Consider the following 14,151-nt stretch of genomic DNA (forward strand, 5'->3'; position numbering starts at 1 on the left):
TCTTTTCCGGAGTCCTACGAGGGCCGATATTTCAACCAAAAATTTGTTATTTTAAATCAAGAGAACTTTTTCAACATTTGACCTTCCAGTAGATATATTTGAGCTATGCTCTCAATCATTGTAATAGTTGTTTTATTAACTCAAGGTAGGCTTAAAGTTATTTTAATAGGGAAGCATAGAAAATATTTGAAATATAGGGGCGACCGATAAATGAACTACGCATAAACAATGCATTATAGCAGCAATGAACTCTTATTGAATATTCAATTTTATGACGAATGTGATCATATTTCTGATATCATATACGTCTCACTGCAAACTTTCTTGGAAATATGACTACGCACATTAAGTGAATACACACAAACAGTAAATACAATTTTTGATGTACGCATATAATCTTGATTCGTGGCTTCTGGAATTGCCTTGATCAGAATTCACTCATCTTCTTATGACATAGTTTTCTACTCACGCATCGACGTAATATCCATTACGCATCATCTATTGAATCTTGTGAAATTTCTGAAAACGATTTGTTACCTGTTTTTAATTATGAAAGCAATTACCAAGTCTAATATCAGTAGTCTCGTTGACGCGTTGTATTTGTTGTGAACAAACGCCTCTGTCCACGACTAGTAAACCAATAAAATTCAAATCTTCCGTACTCAAGACTATCGCTAATATTTTGTAAAGTTAATTTTTCCAAGTGTTTATTTCATTTTAAATTTTTCTATTTGTGCGTATATTGCGACACCGCGTGGCTTTCTGTCAGTCCAGTCTGCTACCTTTTCGACTAACCCGGTGCTGAGCTAATACCTTACTGGTACCGATGTGAATTGCTGTGCTGATGGAACTTAATCTTTTATTTGAGTGATCAGATAACAGATTTCTGTGTAATTTACATATGCCCCTACTTTATTGCGGCTATTCATTTGATATTCGTGTCCAAATATTTGATCACTGCCAGTTTTTAAAAGTGAATTTTTATTTTAAGTGTAAATACAAGCGATCCTATACTTGAAAATATCTGATCGTGCGCTACAGCTATATTTGGCTCGGTGAGAATCAAAAGTTTCAAAAATGCGGCTTTTGAAAATTGTGAAATTTTATAGGGAGCAAGTGTAAAATTTCATGATATTTTTTTGGCCTACTAAGTGATGTAGTTCCTAAGATCTGTAGACTCAATCTGAAACTAACCATGGAATTAGCATAATGTTCAATGAATTATCATAAAGTTGACGATGAAATGTATTAATATGAGCCAACCTGGCACATTGGTCTCCTACAATAAATTATATATAATATATTGTTTACGGTTTTATTTTTAGTATTTTATATTGCCGCATGTCAATAAAAACATTTGCATCACTCCTTTATTTGATTTTAGCATCTAGCCGCCGATGAATATATAATTATAATATCTCTCACCGAATTCATAACTATGTGCCAGTATATGAATAAGGAATAATTATCATCGTTGCCGTGGCACAAATTCGTGATTTAGTTTTTGATATTCCAGGGATGAGTTCTTTGTATTCTGTGTGAAAAATTTGGGAAAATGAATGTCATTTTTTTCAGTTTTGGGTTGTAACCAATTAAAAATAATAATTAGAAGCCAGGAACAGAAAATGTGTTACACAGTGTAATCTATTAATAAATTGTAGCTCAGAATTACTTTCAAAGCAAAAATCCGGAGTAAGCATACATAAATGCATGTGAAATCATGGCGTGCCTGAAATGACCGTGTTTGTTTGAACTTCTGCCAAATTACTTAGGTCGAACTCATCATGTTTTTAGATTAGATTCCACGCCTTGATCATTTTTCATTGCTATTTATATACGCTGCGTCCTTCCTATATTATGCCCTGATGACGCTGAATCTTGCTCTATGTCTTAGAATGTATGTTCCTCAAATATACCGGTACTCTCAAAAACTCAACTCATTCTCCTTTTCAATTTTGACCACGGTAGCAATTTTATAGCCTTGCATTAAATGTAACTCAACTGTTCCCGTTGACGGGAGTAAGCAGAATAACGTAGAGGTTTGGTAAGTTCCTTAATTAGAAGATGAAAAATTGCGAGGATTAGATTCATGAACTTAATATATGATGAAATATGATATATGTTAATCTGTCTTAAATTAGAGAATTTGTTGTAGTTTTTACGTTAAATATAATAACAAAATTTGTGAAGGACGTATTTCCGCGTCATAGAGACCACAATACTCGTGAGTTGTGAATTCAAAAAATTGATAGAGGAAACAAATCGATCGGGTAAAAGCGCAGTAAACGATAGAACTATAGTCCATCGCGAGGTCTCTTTAAAAGCTCACTTACACAATCTAGTCTAGTAGCTTGGGCTTTTCTACTGTCAGCTATTGACGGTTTGTGAGACTGGGACACCTTCAGGAAGAAACACAGCGCTGATTATACTCACAGTCCATATGTAGTTAATCTTCGAAGATCTTTTCTTACTATTAGACACTTTCAAGTACCGCTTTTTGATTTTCTTTATTGTAGTATATTGGAATGCACAGAATTAACAGAACTAAATAGGTTGTTTGAAAGAATGCATGACAATACATGTTCACGGCGTCGCATAAGGAGCTAAATATACACCAAATGTGACCAAATGAATGGAGACAAATAATTGCTTGGTCCGGCTGTAACATAGAAATGTCGAATGACACCAACATGATAGTTAACAAAGTGTTTTATAAAATTCAACATTTTTTCTTCAAATTTGTGATGTTCGAGTATATACTGTATAGCTGAAGTTCATTAGGTATTGTAAGTTTCGTAAGCTGATTCCACTTGTGTTTGCTTAGTTGTCGCAGGAAGAACTTGTTCGTAACCGGCAGTTTCGTGTAGCACGTTCGAATATGATGGTTGAGAAACTGGGTCGTTGGAGAAAGTTGCTGATTAATTGAAAAAAAAGTTCGTTTAACAACTATAGCAGAAATATCAATTAAATATAAAATATTGACAAGCAGATGGCTCAAATTTAGATATCTTTTCAAATGATTTCCAATAATTTATTCCTATCACTTAAGAGCAAATGACAACATAATGCAAAATATAAAGTTTCTATGACTTAACGATACAAAAAATACAAGACCAATCTTTGTCATATTTTGGTAATATGATTCCTGAGAAAGCGTTTTCTCGGGTTCTTCCAAATTAGCTCATCCTAAAGCTCAAATATTTTTGCATTGATGATAAACGGAAAGCTGGTGAATGTCATATGTACTTGTTAAAAGTTTAGAATATTCTATTGGTTGATCAGTTGAGTAATATTTTACGCGTGAAAGGGAGATTTTCGGATCTCACTACCTTTTTCTTGTATAGTTTCGTAATTGTGTTCTTTAGCTTCTGCAATTTTCTTCAACTTCTTTATTTTCTTCATCTGTTTGTATATGATTAGGGCAAAGACTACGCAGAAGATCAAAGGGATAAGAAAACCGATCACAAAGCTGACGATGTTGAACTCGAACGATTTCTTTTCTCAAAAATTACAATACCTTATCAAAAACTCAAATATTACAGATTTCCTAAGTACATTGAAGGTTTTGGGTCTGTAACATGCACAACTGGATGCTTATTGAGGAAATGATAAAATCACCATGCATTTTAAAATGGGAAAGTTAAATAGCATTATCCCTAAATCGAAAGAAAACTTTCCTGAACAATAGGTATTTCAGTAAGTGTTTCTCAAATTCCATGATTTTTCGAAGGAAATGAGTGGTGTCTGATAAAATCATAGTTCACTGTCATAAAGTTTAGATTGGAATTTTATATGGTTCTCGGAACATAATCAGTTAGTATCTAATTATTTTTTTCCCTTAAACTATTTCCTGAAACTTAATACTGATTTAGGTTTCAGCCGAAACATTACATCGATATATAGTAATACGGTTCTTTAATATCGGCTATATATGTATATGAAAGAAAAAATATATGCTCTATTTTATATAGTATTTTCACATTTTTTGCGCTGTGCAAGACGGGATTAAAACTTAATTTGATAAATATCTACAATTTAATAAGATAGTGCACCAACCACTCTCCATCAATTCCATATAGGTGCGTGAATTCTCATGGTTACTTCCAATTGAGTAGAGCAAATGTAAATATTTGGGATTATAATAATTGCCTTCAATGTATACCTGTTGGATTCCCCGCACAAGAACCTTCGACAGGCCAAACGTAATTAAGTATTTGTATAAATGCCGAATAATTACAATTTGGTTCTGGTTGAAATGAATACACGTATCTTACGCTCGTTTCTTCCATGATTGTATAAACTGATTTGTTTCGGGTCTCGTGTTTGATGGTATCGCCTATTTGCTCAAAGGATAAACCTATATATATATTATGTGTTGCTGCCGTCTCCTAGAATCTATTCTATTTGTACTATTCCTACCATTAGAAAAGGGCTTGTGACTATGTTTTGAAAATAAAAGAGAAATTTCAAAAGTAACTCACTCAATAGTATTGACGGACTCGTTCGCAAGCAAATATCATTTTCACAAGGCGTTGTTGACACGACGAATACACTACAAAATGAAAGGTAACATTACGTCAAGTGCCTTTATTAAATAAGGTTTGAGATAAAAATAGTTTTTAGAGCAGCGCGTTCGTTATGCACATCTTGTACTAAAATTGATATTTCTGGAATCTTGTGTTGTCGATTAAAAACTAGCATACCTGTAAGATTTTCCATTGTTAAGTTTTCGATTCTGTCCTAAAATTATTGCATTCTCTCCGACATTTCCCCGTCGCCTTCGCTTCTTGGACAAGACATCCATTGTTTGAGTGATTGTACAAGATGATTTCGAACCATCACCAAGATTGATGACTTTTTTATCGTCATTAAATCTGCCACGATGTAGAACGGTGAAAACAGAAGAAGATGTAGAAGTTAGAAGTAATAATTTACGAAAGACGGGGTCTGTTACATGTGAAATTGTGAGATCAAACCATATTTCTGTAACAGTAAGTAAGTATTTGATGTTTCATTTTACGAATATTCCCGTCTGTAAGTCATCAGCAAATTTCAATCTGTAAACTTATTTGATGACTGTCCATGGTTATCATGTAATGACAGTCATATAAAATATTATATGCGCTAACTTTACAGCGTACCTGTAAACTGGCAACGCTAAGGCGATATATTCTGTGGTTGAGCTCTGTGCCTTGATCAAATTCTCCATCCTAAAATTTGTGTTTTCGCCTGACGATCCGTCACTTACGATGATAAATAAACAGCTAAATGGAATGAACATATTTCTAAAATAAACAAGTGATGCAATGCAACGCAAAACCGATCGAGATCGATAAGTAATTACTGAAATAATGCACAATTCCCTGAGCCTTGACTCTTTAAAAAATCTCCGCCGACTTATCGATCTAGATGCGTGTATCCTTCGTTATGACTCAATATCAACACCGCGTGTCCCATCACTAATTGATTAATAACTCTCTAATTATACGACATAATTCATCCAAAGTCAATAGGCTTCTGGTCCAAGATATGATGAATGCACATGCGAAATTTGGAGCTGATTCAACCTCGCTTTCGTGAGATATCGCGTGTATCTAACAGACAGACAGACAAATACCTATCAACTTACTTACGATAAGCAACATGTGCCACTTACATGGACTGATACATAATATTAGGCTTGGGTATCGTAGCGCTTGCTAGATCAATTTTTGATTATTGCAACCAAATTGAAGACATATTTACAATTACCGTAGAGTATTTGATTTACAGCTATTTTTTGGAAATACGACTAAAAACTGACAAATAACACGCAAAACAACAAAATCGGAAGAATGTTTATAACCATGATTGAATGAATATCCGGCTGATAGAAAGAGGTGTCGGAGTGGCCGCACAAATGCACTTGTTACGTCTTTGTTTACTTTTCGCTGATTGGCCATTGTTTAATAAAATAAAGAGGGAAATCTATAACCGCAATGCCAGAAAAATACCTTCCAAATGTCAAAATTTTGTAATGAATGCACATCGTTGCGTGATGGGGGCGTCATATGACTCAGATGAAATTAAAAATAAACTGAAAGTAATAGCCTCATTACTGTTTCCCCCTACATTGTGTTTTTACAATTGGAACAGCAGCAGTTTGAATATAGCAAAGCCACCCATAGGTTGTATTCTCACATTACAAACCTCAGTAAACCATTGCTTTCATCAGGTTTAGTCACAGTTACTTTGCGCATCCAGTTACCGTCAGTGGCATCAACCGAAGCGATTGGTTTTGGTATTGCATCCGGAGCTGTGAAGGAAAAAATGAAAAACCAATGCATGAATATATAAACAGTAAAAAAATTTTATCAATTTAGGCGAGCTAGTTTTTTATGAGATGATACAAAAGATTTAAAAACAATTTAATGTTCTCAATCTGTAATACGACAGTATGTAGACGGAGTTTTTATTTCCTACAGGTATTTTGATAGTTTTGCAGATTGTGATCAAGATCCGGGTATTTCCCATAGTAATGAGAATAAATAATCGTACATAGAACTTGGTACTATGATGTCTAACTTTCTGTTGCTTTTATTTATGGAAAACAACAGATCCGAGTAGGAGTTTTTCTTTTAACAATAACTGTGGCTTCATGGAAGAAAATATTATGATAACTTATAAAATTGACATTAAATCGCGGCGGTAAAACATTACTCTGTCACGTTGAAATAATAACAATCGAAGTCAATTAAGTATACCGTTACCATATCTAAACATTGATTGATAGCACGAGTAGACATAGTTTCGAATTGGTGCCTAGATTATACGGCTTAAACATATCACTAGATTGTGAAAACACATTGAATACCTTCAAAAAAAAGTGCTCATTAAGAAGTTTATTGGGTATATCGTATTGTTATTTCCTCACCACGGATTCTCTGAGCTGTTTTCTTTGATTATGTGTATAGCCCACATTTCACTGTTTATTTACTAACAGATGCCTATTATGATTAAACAGCGAAAGATGGGGTAATAGACAACTTATAGTGTTCTGACAATAGTGTAATAGTAACTTTACTAATAGAAATTTGTAAGGAAACTTGCATATAAAAGGAAATTGAGATACCATGGCTTGACTTTTATCTTTTATGTCCCATTATTTGTTTATGATTTGGGAACCCCAACCTGCATTTACACGCAAAAATTTTTGTACTTTTAATGAGTTATTGCTATCTATTTTTGAAATCCTGCGTACAGCTGATAAAATGAATAAAACCTGCTGGTTTTCCAACACAATGTTCTGTTGCATTTACTTCCTCGCTCAGTCCTGCACATCCAATAACTTGTATTGATACCGTGCAGTTTCTGTTTGGTACCGGGGTAAATGTAAGTGGCATTGATATGTTGAATGAGTCTATATGCGAAGTCTTTATGTTTGATCGTGTTGCAATTGTAGTGCAATATCTTGTGACCTGGAAAATTGATAGTTAATAATCAACAGAGAAAGATATTCCAAGAATTTCAGATCAATTTTTATTTGAGCCAACTTAAGCCATTCAAACTATAATTCTGAGAGACGGAAAGAATAGAAGGATGATTGAATCATGTCTACGTTAATATGTTTTAACCTCATTTATTAATTTTCAAACCTGTCTCTTACTTTCAAACCTGTAACGTTCACTGGTTTGGTATTGTTTTTCCAAATCCATTGTATAGAACAGTTGGTCGAAAGAGATGTAGATGTTACAGATTCGGTTCTTTCATTTGTTGTTGCAGTTGCGCTTGCTGAATATGTTGAGCGGCATTCACCATCTGACTCACAAACTACGATCTGATATATAATATTTATATATATATTAATACTGAAGACAGGATTTCTTTTTGGGAAGGGCCCCAAAAATGACTTTGCCAAAAATGGCAAACATATTTTTTCATTTATTCGATTTGTGTGTCTGTATATATGCATAGCCACTCTGGGAAGTTTCGAGGGGCTTATTTTCAGTCTGAAATTGCAGACAGTGTGAAAATAGTGATATAAATTTCGCCGGGAATAACGTCTCGATATACTTCCTGTTTATATATTAATTATAAACGTAAGATTTCGATTAAAAGTTTTAGGAATAATACCAGTACTAACATCGACTCACCGTTACATTATATTCAGTAGTTGCTTCTAATCCTGGAATTTCACTGACCACTGACGTCTTTGATTTTGGGGTAATGAATGTTGAAAGATTTCATTTTTAGTAACAGAATTATTTGCTGCGATTCTGAAACGAAATATGAATATAAACATTGGTAGCGAACATTTGCCAAGACAAGTCGATGCGCGCGTAATAATTAGGTGCACTATGGACATAGACGTACGATTTTACTGTTGCGCGAAAGCCGTAAAAAAAGGCGTTTTTTGGATAATATGAAAATATTCCCTTTTTTTATATTTATGAAGTAAATTATTTAAGTGTATATGGGGATACTTACTTGTGTTGGAAGCTAACTGCATATTTGCTTGGATTCCAAGTTACAATCAAACTTTGGTTACATGATGAATTTGTAATCGATGTGATTGTTGGATTTCCTTCAACTATAAAGCAATCACGAAAATGTCAGTAGCTCTCGATACGTTTTAGATACCTAGTTATTCACTCAAATTGTAAGTATTTTTGGCGTACGCTTATGTTATTATGCGTACGCTTGTAAACCACTCTTTGTTGTGAGCCTTTCATTGCTTGGCTGAATAGGCGTCTACGAATATAACGAATACAAACTGATGCAGATAAAGTTGTTAATATGAAGTTGAAGTTTAATTTTTGTATTTTCATTACACTTGTTTGATGTCATGAAAATTACCTCTGAGGTCAAAATGTTTTTTCTTTGAATTATTCGCGCGACAAACATATCTTGTACAAGAATAGGTAGGTAGGTAGGTACCTTTGAAGTCAAAAAATGCTTGGCTTGAATTATGAGCACGACAATAGTATTTCCCTATGTCCAAAATTGTTGCATTGTCATAGTGTAGTATAGATGAACTTCCATCTATTATCTGATAAATTCCATTTTTCTTTATATCTGTTGAAACTTGTTCATGAGGAGATTCCGTATACCATTCTGCAGTTTTGCCCACGCAATTCTTTACTCGACATATTTTTTTGTGGTGTGACAAGACATCATCAATGCCGATTACTGGTGTTGAATGCTCTGCATTAGAAAATTTTAAGTTAGTCATTTGTGCGAAAACATAAGATAGTAATAGTTGATTTGGCGGCGTGAGGTGCTGTTGCAATAATACACCTTTCATCACCTTTGCAAGCTTTGTAGTTAACACACTACTCTGATCAATTCCTATTCCTAATTTAATCTAAATTTAATGATCGAAGGCCTAATGAATAAAATAGTGAATTTTCGTGCAGTTTATTTTATCATTTTAAATTGTCTTTAATATTCCATTTATTTGCTGAAAGAATTGCTTCCGTCGTAAATTATTTATTGTTAATATAAGCAACAGTTATTTGAAACTTTACTGATGATATTGTTGCAATCTATTGCTCATGGCATCATATTTGGTATTGATTTGTGTTAAATAAAATTATGTTTATCAGACAAGTTGCGAGTGGAAGAACATGAACAAACTACTTCATGTCATTTGTTGAATGTTAAAATTGTAACAATCCCAAGACTTGCTATATAGTTCGCATCTCTTCAGATTCCTCACCGGCCATGTGGCTTCCAGTGGATGTGATTTAATGCTATTACAATATATATTTGAAAGAAATTAACCGACTGTGAATCGCTGAAGTATTATTTGTATTATTTTACACTTGAGTTCGTTGTTTAAGAATTGGTTGCGGGGTGCGATTTAGGGAAAAGCATCATAGCTGCACTAGGAATCTAGTTTATGTTTGTTTGAAAACTCCAGTCACAATCTGGAAATTAAGAGGTCTCAAACTCCGGATAGTTTAAACTTTCACGGCTCTGGTTATCTCAAAATTGTCGTGTATTAAAATATTGCTTTTAATTTTGTGAATCATTACTAGCAACGGAATTGACCTTTTTCTACGGCTATGGGTTGTTCTTGAATGCCGAGAGCTGATAATAGAAACAACGGTATTTTTGCTTCGTTTTCACGCAATTCATTGCTGTTTTTGTCATGATTGAAAAATAATGTAAATACCTGATTGACAAATGTAAAATAATTGTTCATGGCAGGGGTTGTCAGTCCATTGGTAAGTGTCTCTTCCTACTAACAAGCAATCTTCCCCACCACCATAGTTGTTCGGTTGACCGTGTTTCCTTCAATAAATGTATTTATCAGTAAATTTGTATGTTTAATATCAGATTTCCTGTGTATTTAAATTGTAGTTACCGAGTATGAAATTGAGCTGTTCGAAATACTGGTCGTTACTGACAACGCAGTATCAGAAATACTTATGTTATATTTAAAAACTCTTATGTTGAATTTTAGGAAATTTATATAGGATAAGATAGAAAACAGATAATGGTTAAATTCCTAATATTTCAGATCTAACCAGTTTTGATATCCCACTTCTTCTCTCATTATTACGTCAGTACCATCCTGCCATTTCCAATCTCCTTCTATAGCTCTGTCGTTACCCCCAATGAAGTAGGAATTAATAGATCCAACGAGTCTGGAATTTTCAAACAAGAATAAATTTTAATCCAATGAGATACATAATAGCCTAACTGCTTCCACAAACACTTAGAATTTCACGCCGAAAAACTATATTAAGCTATTCATTGAGTACGGGTGGATGCCTTGTCTATGCTGGGTAAGCATTTATACAAATATACTCAAGTGTCGGGGAGACTCGAGTCACTGTTTTTGTAAGCCCTAGATGACTTATCTAGTAAATAACTCGAACACTAGACTAAATGCTAAATTCACTTGACTAAATGGGAATTGACATAAGACTCGGGAGAAAATTTTTTGGAATATCAAATGATATTTTGAAGAACAAGTTAACACACCAATATTGTGGTATTAGAAAAATCGTAATTAGCTAGATTGTTGCGGTAATAAATGAAGATGGATCGACTTGACTTGTGCCTCGGAAATGCAGTAACTTAGAATTGATTTAAAAACCAAGGTATTGGACTTGGCTTGCACCCAATACCGAATTTATAAACTCACTCGACACTTGCATTGATGATATAGGTCATTCTTTGATTATCAACTTTTGCCAAATATCCTCCCAGTGATTCGCAGGCAGCTTTTGCTCCTTCGTAGTTCTTTGGGGTATCATTGAAAAAAGTCAGTTCATACTGATCCACACATTTTGTTGTCCATGGAACTATATAAAAACAATTCGAGAATAACAGTTAGCAACACTGTAATTAAAGAAATACAAGTCCAGTCGATCGACCATGCATTTTTAAAACACAAACATGCTATTTATTGATGTCACTCGAGAATAGTGAGATAATAATATGAATTATCGATGGAAAACGGCAGAACCGCAATTTTTCGTAATAATTTTTTGTAAGAAAATTAGTTTGTCTAGCCCAAAAAATTAAAGTTTTTTTACTCACATAGCTGTAAAATATTTATGTTATCTCATTTATTCCGCTGTTGATCAATATCACAATATGATCAGACTATACATATATTGCGCGTTACATAAGACGTTAAGACGACGTATCTTTTTCAACGTACAATGTCTTTACTATAGTGGAAAAAGGTATCTTACTTTGTGCGTTTGAGACTCCAAGTATTATTGACATAATAATACAGAGTGATGATATTCCAAACGCGTTCATTTTCTCTGCATTTCTATATTTTCATTCAAATACATAAATACAGCTTAACCAGAAACTATTTTGGAGATCATGTAAGAAGTGGACTTTCCTAGTTCCGATGCATAGCGCCCTCTGAATTCTTAATTATGTAATTGCTGAACCTATGCTGTCCGAATGATGTTGAATATGTATGTTTATTCTTTTTTAGTGAATCAATGAATATGCAGTATATTCAAAATTTCGTAACGTGCTGAACTTGATAATGACTACTAACTCTCTGAAACAGCAGAAAAACAATTCAAAAGTTCCTGTTTCGGCTCAGATTAGAGTATTAGAGTAGTAGTCAGTTGCAATGTCAGTAATGTTGATTGATACAACGTGTGTGTTGCCACAAAATAATAAGAGTGACAGATAAGCTACAAGAACATGACACGACCATGAGTACAATCCAAAAGATAATCGAAGAAGTGATGTAGAAATTGACAATTTTTTCATCTCAATTTACTTGCTTCAAGTTATATCCTTGCTGAGATCAGTATCGTTTGACTACGTTTCTTTAGAACAGTATCACGCACGTCACTAATCAACCATAAATTTCCTGCTACCGTTAGCAATTGAACCTGGTAACCCGACTAAACCTGGTTCAAGATGTTGCTTGCGTCTGCCAGCACATCAACGTAACAATAATCTTATGATACCTACGAGTAAGCTCTATCATACGTTTCAAGACAATACCAATTTCCTTCTAGCCCAGTCGACAGCCAAGAGTCTAGCAGGGCTGATGTCATATCTCGCTATTGATGATGTTCAGGATACGAAGGCAGGTTTTGTTAAGAACTGGCAAAACAATGTTGCTATTTCTATTACACAAGTAAATGTTAAGCTATATGTGTTCTTCTATGCACCAGTCACGTGATAAAACGTCGATTAGACATATATTCAAAACACACACCGACGCAATACATGATAGATATATTTTTACCTCGCGGGTCTTTCTGCCATGATCTGCACAGAATTTTTGAACACTAGTGAAAATGGCTTTATCATATCATTGTATGAATAGTTCTGCTAAATAGTATGGTGTCAAAATATAGCCTTTCACCGCAACTAAAGGACTAATTCGCAGTATGCTGTAAAATTGAAAGCGTTACTTAAGAATATTACTTGTTTTTCTGAGTCCTACGAGGGCCGATATATCAATCAAAATTGTACTGTTTTAACTTAATTCATAAAAACTTTATTGACATTTGACCTCCCCATAGATATATTTGCATTGCTCTCGTATTATTAAGATACTAATATATTTCATATATGGCTATGCCAAAAATATTGCATGAACGTATTAGTCGTATTATTAACTCAATCTTGGCCGAAAGGCGTTATTAATTTTGTAGAGGAAGCATAGGAAATAATTGAAATAAAAGAAGGGCGATTAGCTATCATGGCCGGTAAATGAAATACGCAGAGACAATACATTACAGCAGCAATGAACTCTTATTCAAAATTCAATTTTATGAAGAATATGATCGTATTTCTGATATGACAAATATTTATCGTTGCCAACGTTTTTGAAAATATGACTGCGTACACACAAACTTTAAATACAATTCTTGATGTACGTATATATAATGTTGAGTTATGGCTTCTGAAAAGAATTTGATTGAAATTTACTCATTTGCCTATGACATAATTTTATACTAACGCATGGGCGTAACATCTATTACGCATCAGCTGCTGAATTTTGTGAAATTTCTGGAAAAGATTTCTTGTAATTATTTCTTGTATTGCATGCTTTCAAATATGAAAGCACCTGTCAAGTCTTTTTAATTTCAGTAGTCTCTTGATGCGTTGTTTTTGTTATGAACAAACGCTTCTGTCCACGACTAGTGAATCTTTCTAATTCAAATTTTCCGCACTTTAGACTATCGCTATTATTTTTAATTTTTTTTAAGTGCTCAAAATTTCATTTATTTTCTATTTTATTCATTTGTACATTGCGCCACCACGTGGCTTTTTGTCGGTCTTATTCACCTTGTTGGACAACGAATGAAACGGAATCTTATGAACTACACAGTGGGATATTTTTCTGAAATCCATGTTTTTATTCTGCCTGGTCAAAATGTTAATAAAGTATCGTAAATAGAAAGTAGTATTAAAGTTCGCCCTAAAATAGCTATTCGTCGACTTCTCATTTGCCAGCCTAAGATAAGATGTAACATGCTCTAAGTGTGTCTAAACTAATCTAGTAGTACTGTTTCTACACCTACTTGTTTCTTGCTTAGAGCCTATTTGCATGAAAAAATATTATAAATTTAATTTATTTTTGTGAAATTATTCAATCAGCGTGCGAATAAAATAACATTGGGTTTTTAGACCGAATTCAATCATGCGTTCGTGGCAGAGATATTACAA

At 33.8% G+C, this 14,151-nt stretch overlaps 2 protein-coding genes across 2 annotated transcripts; both read right to left on the minus strand.

Annotated features, from left to right (window-relative positions):
• Positions 1 to 2,586: 2,586 nt before the first annotated feature.
• LOC144422779 (uncharacterized) lies at positions 2,587 to 7,389 on the minus strand. Its single transcript, XM_078112598.1, has 7 exons — positions 7,262 to 7,389; positions 6,190 to 6,295; positions 5,142 to 5,264; positions 4,704 to 4,874; positions 4,482 to 4,552; positions 3,330 to 3,500; positions 2,587 to 2,914 (listed from the first exon to the last, which is right to left on the minus strand). The coding sequence occupies exons 1-7, from the start codon at positions 7,380 to 7,382 to the stop codon at positions 2,778 to 2,780; spliced, it is 900 nt and encodes a 299-aa protein (XP_077968724.1). The 5' UTR covers positions 7,383 to 7,389; the 3' UTR covers positions 2,587 to 2,777.
• A 320-nt stretch (positions 7,390 to 7,709) lies between these two features.
• LOC144422778 (uncharacterized) lies at positions 7,710 to 11,936 on the minus strand. The gene is made up of 8 exons (XM_078112592.1): positions 11,691 to 11,936; positions 11,135 to 11,294; positions 10,512 to 10,631; positions 10,157 to 10,275; positions 8,917 to 9,183; positions 8,467 to 8,569; positions 8,133 to 8,255; positions 7,710 to 7,816 (listed from the first exon to the last, which is right to left on the minus strand). The coding sequence occupies exons 1-7, from the start codon at positions 11,758 to 11,760 to the stop codon at positions 8,159 to 8,161; spliced, it is 936 nt and encodes a 311-aa protein (XP_077968718.1). The 5' UTR covers positions 11,761 to 11,936; the 3' UTR covers positions 7,710 to 7,816; positions 8,133 to 8,158.
• Between the last annotated feature and the right edge of the window lie 2,215 nt (positions 11,937 to 14,151).

Source organism: Styela clava, chromosome 1, assembly GCF_964204865.1.
Source record: "Styela clava chromosome 1, kaStyClav1.hap1.2, whole genome shotgun sequence".
In the NCBI taxonomy this organism is placed as follows: domain Eukaryota; kingdom Metazoa; phylum Chordata; class Ascidiacea; order Stolidobranchia; family Styelidae; genus Styela; species Styela clava.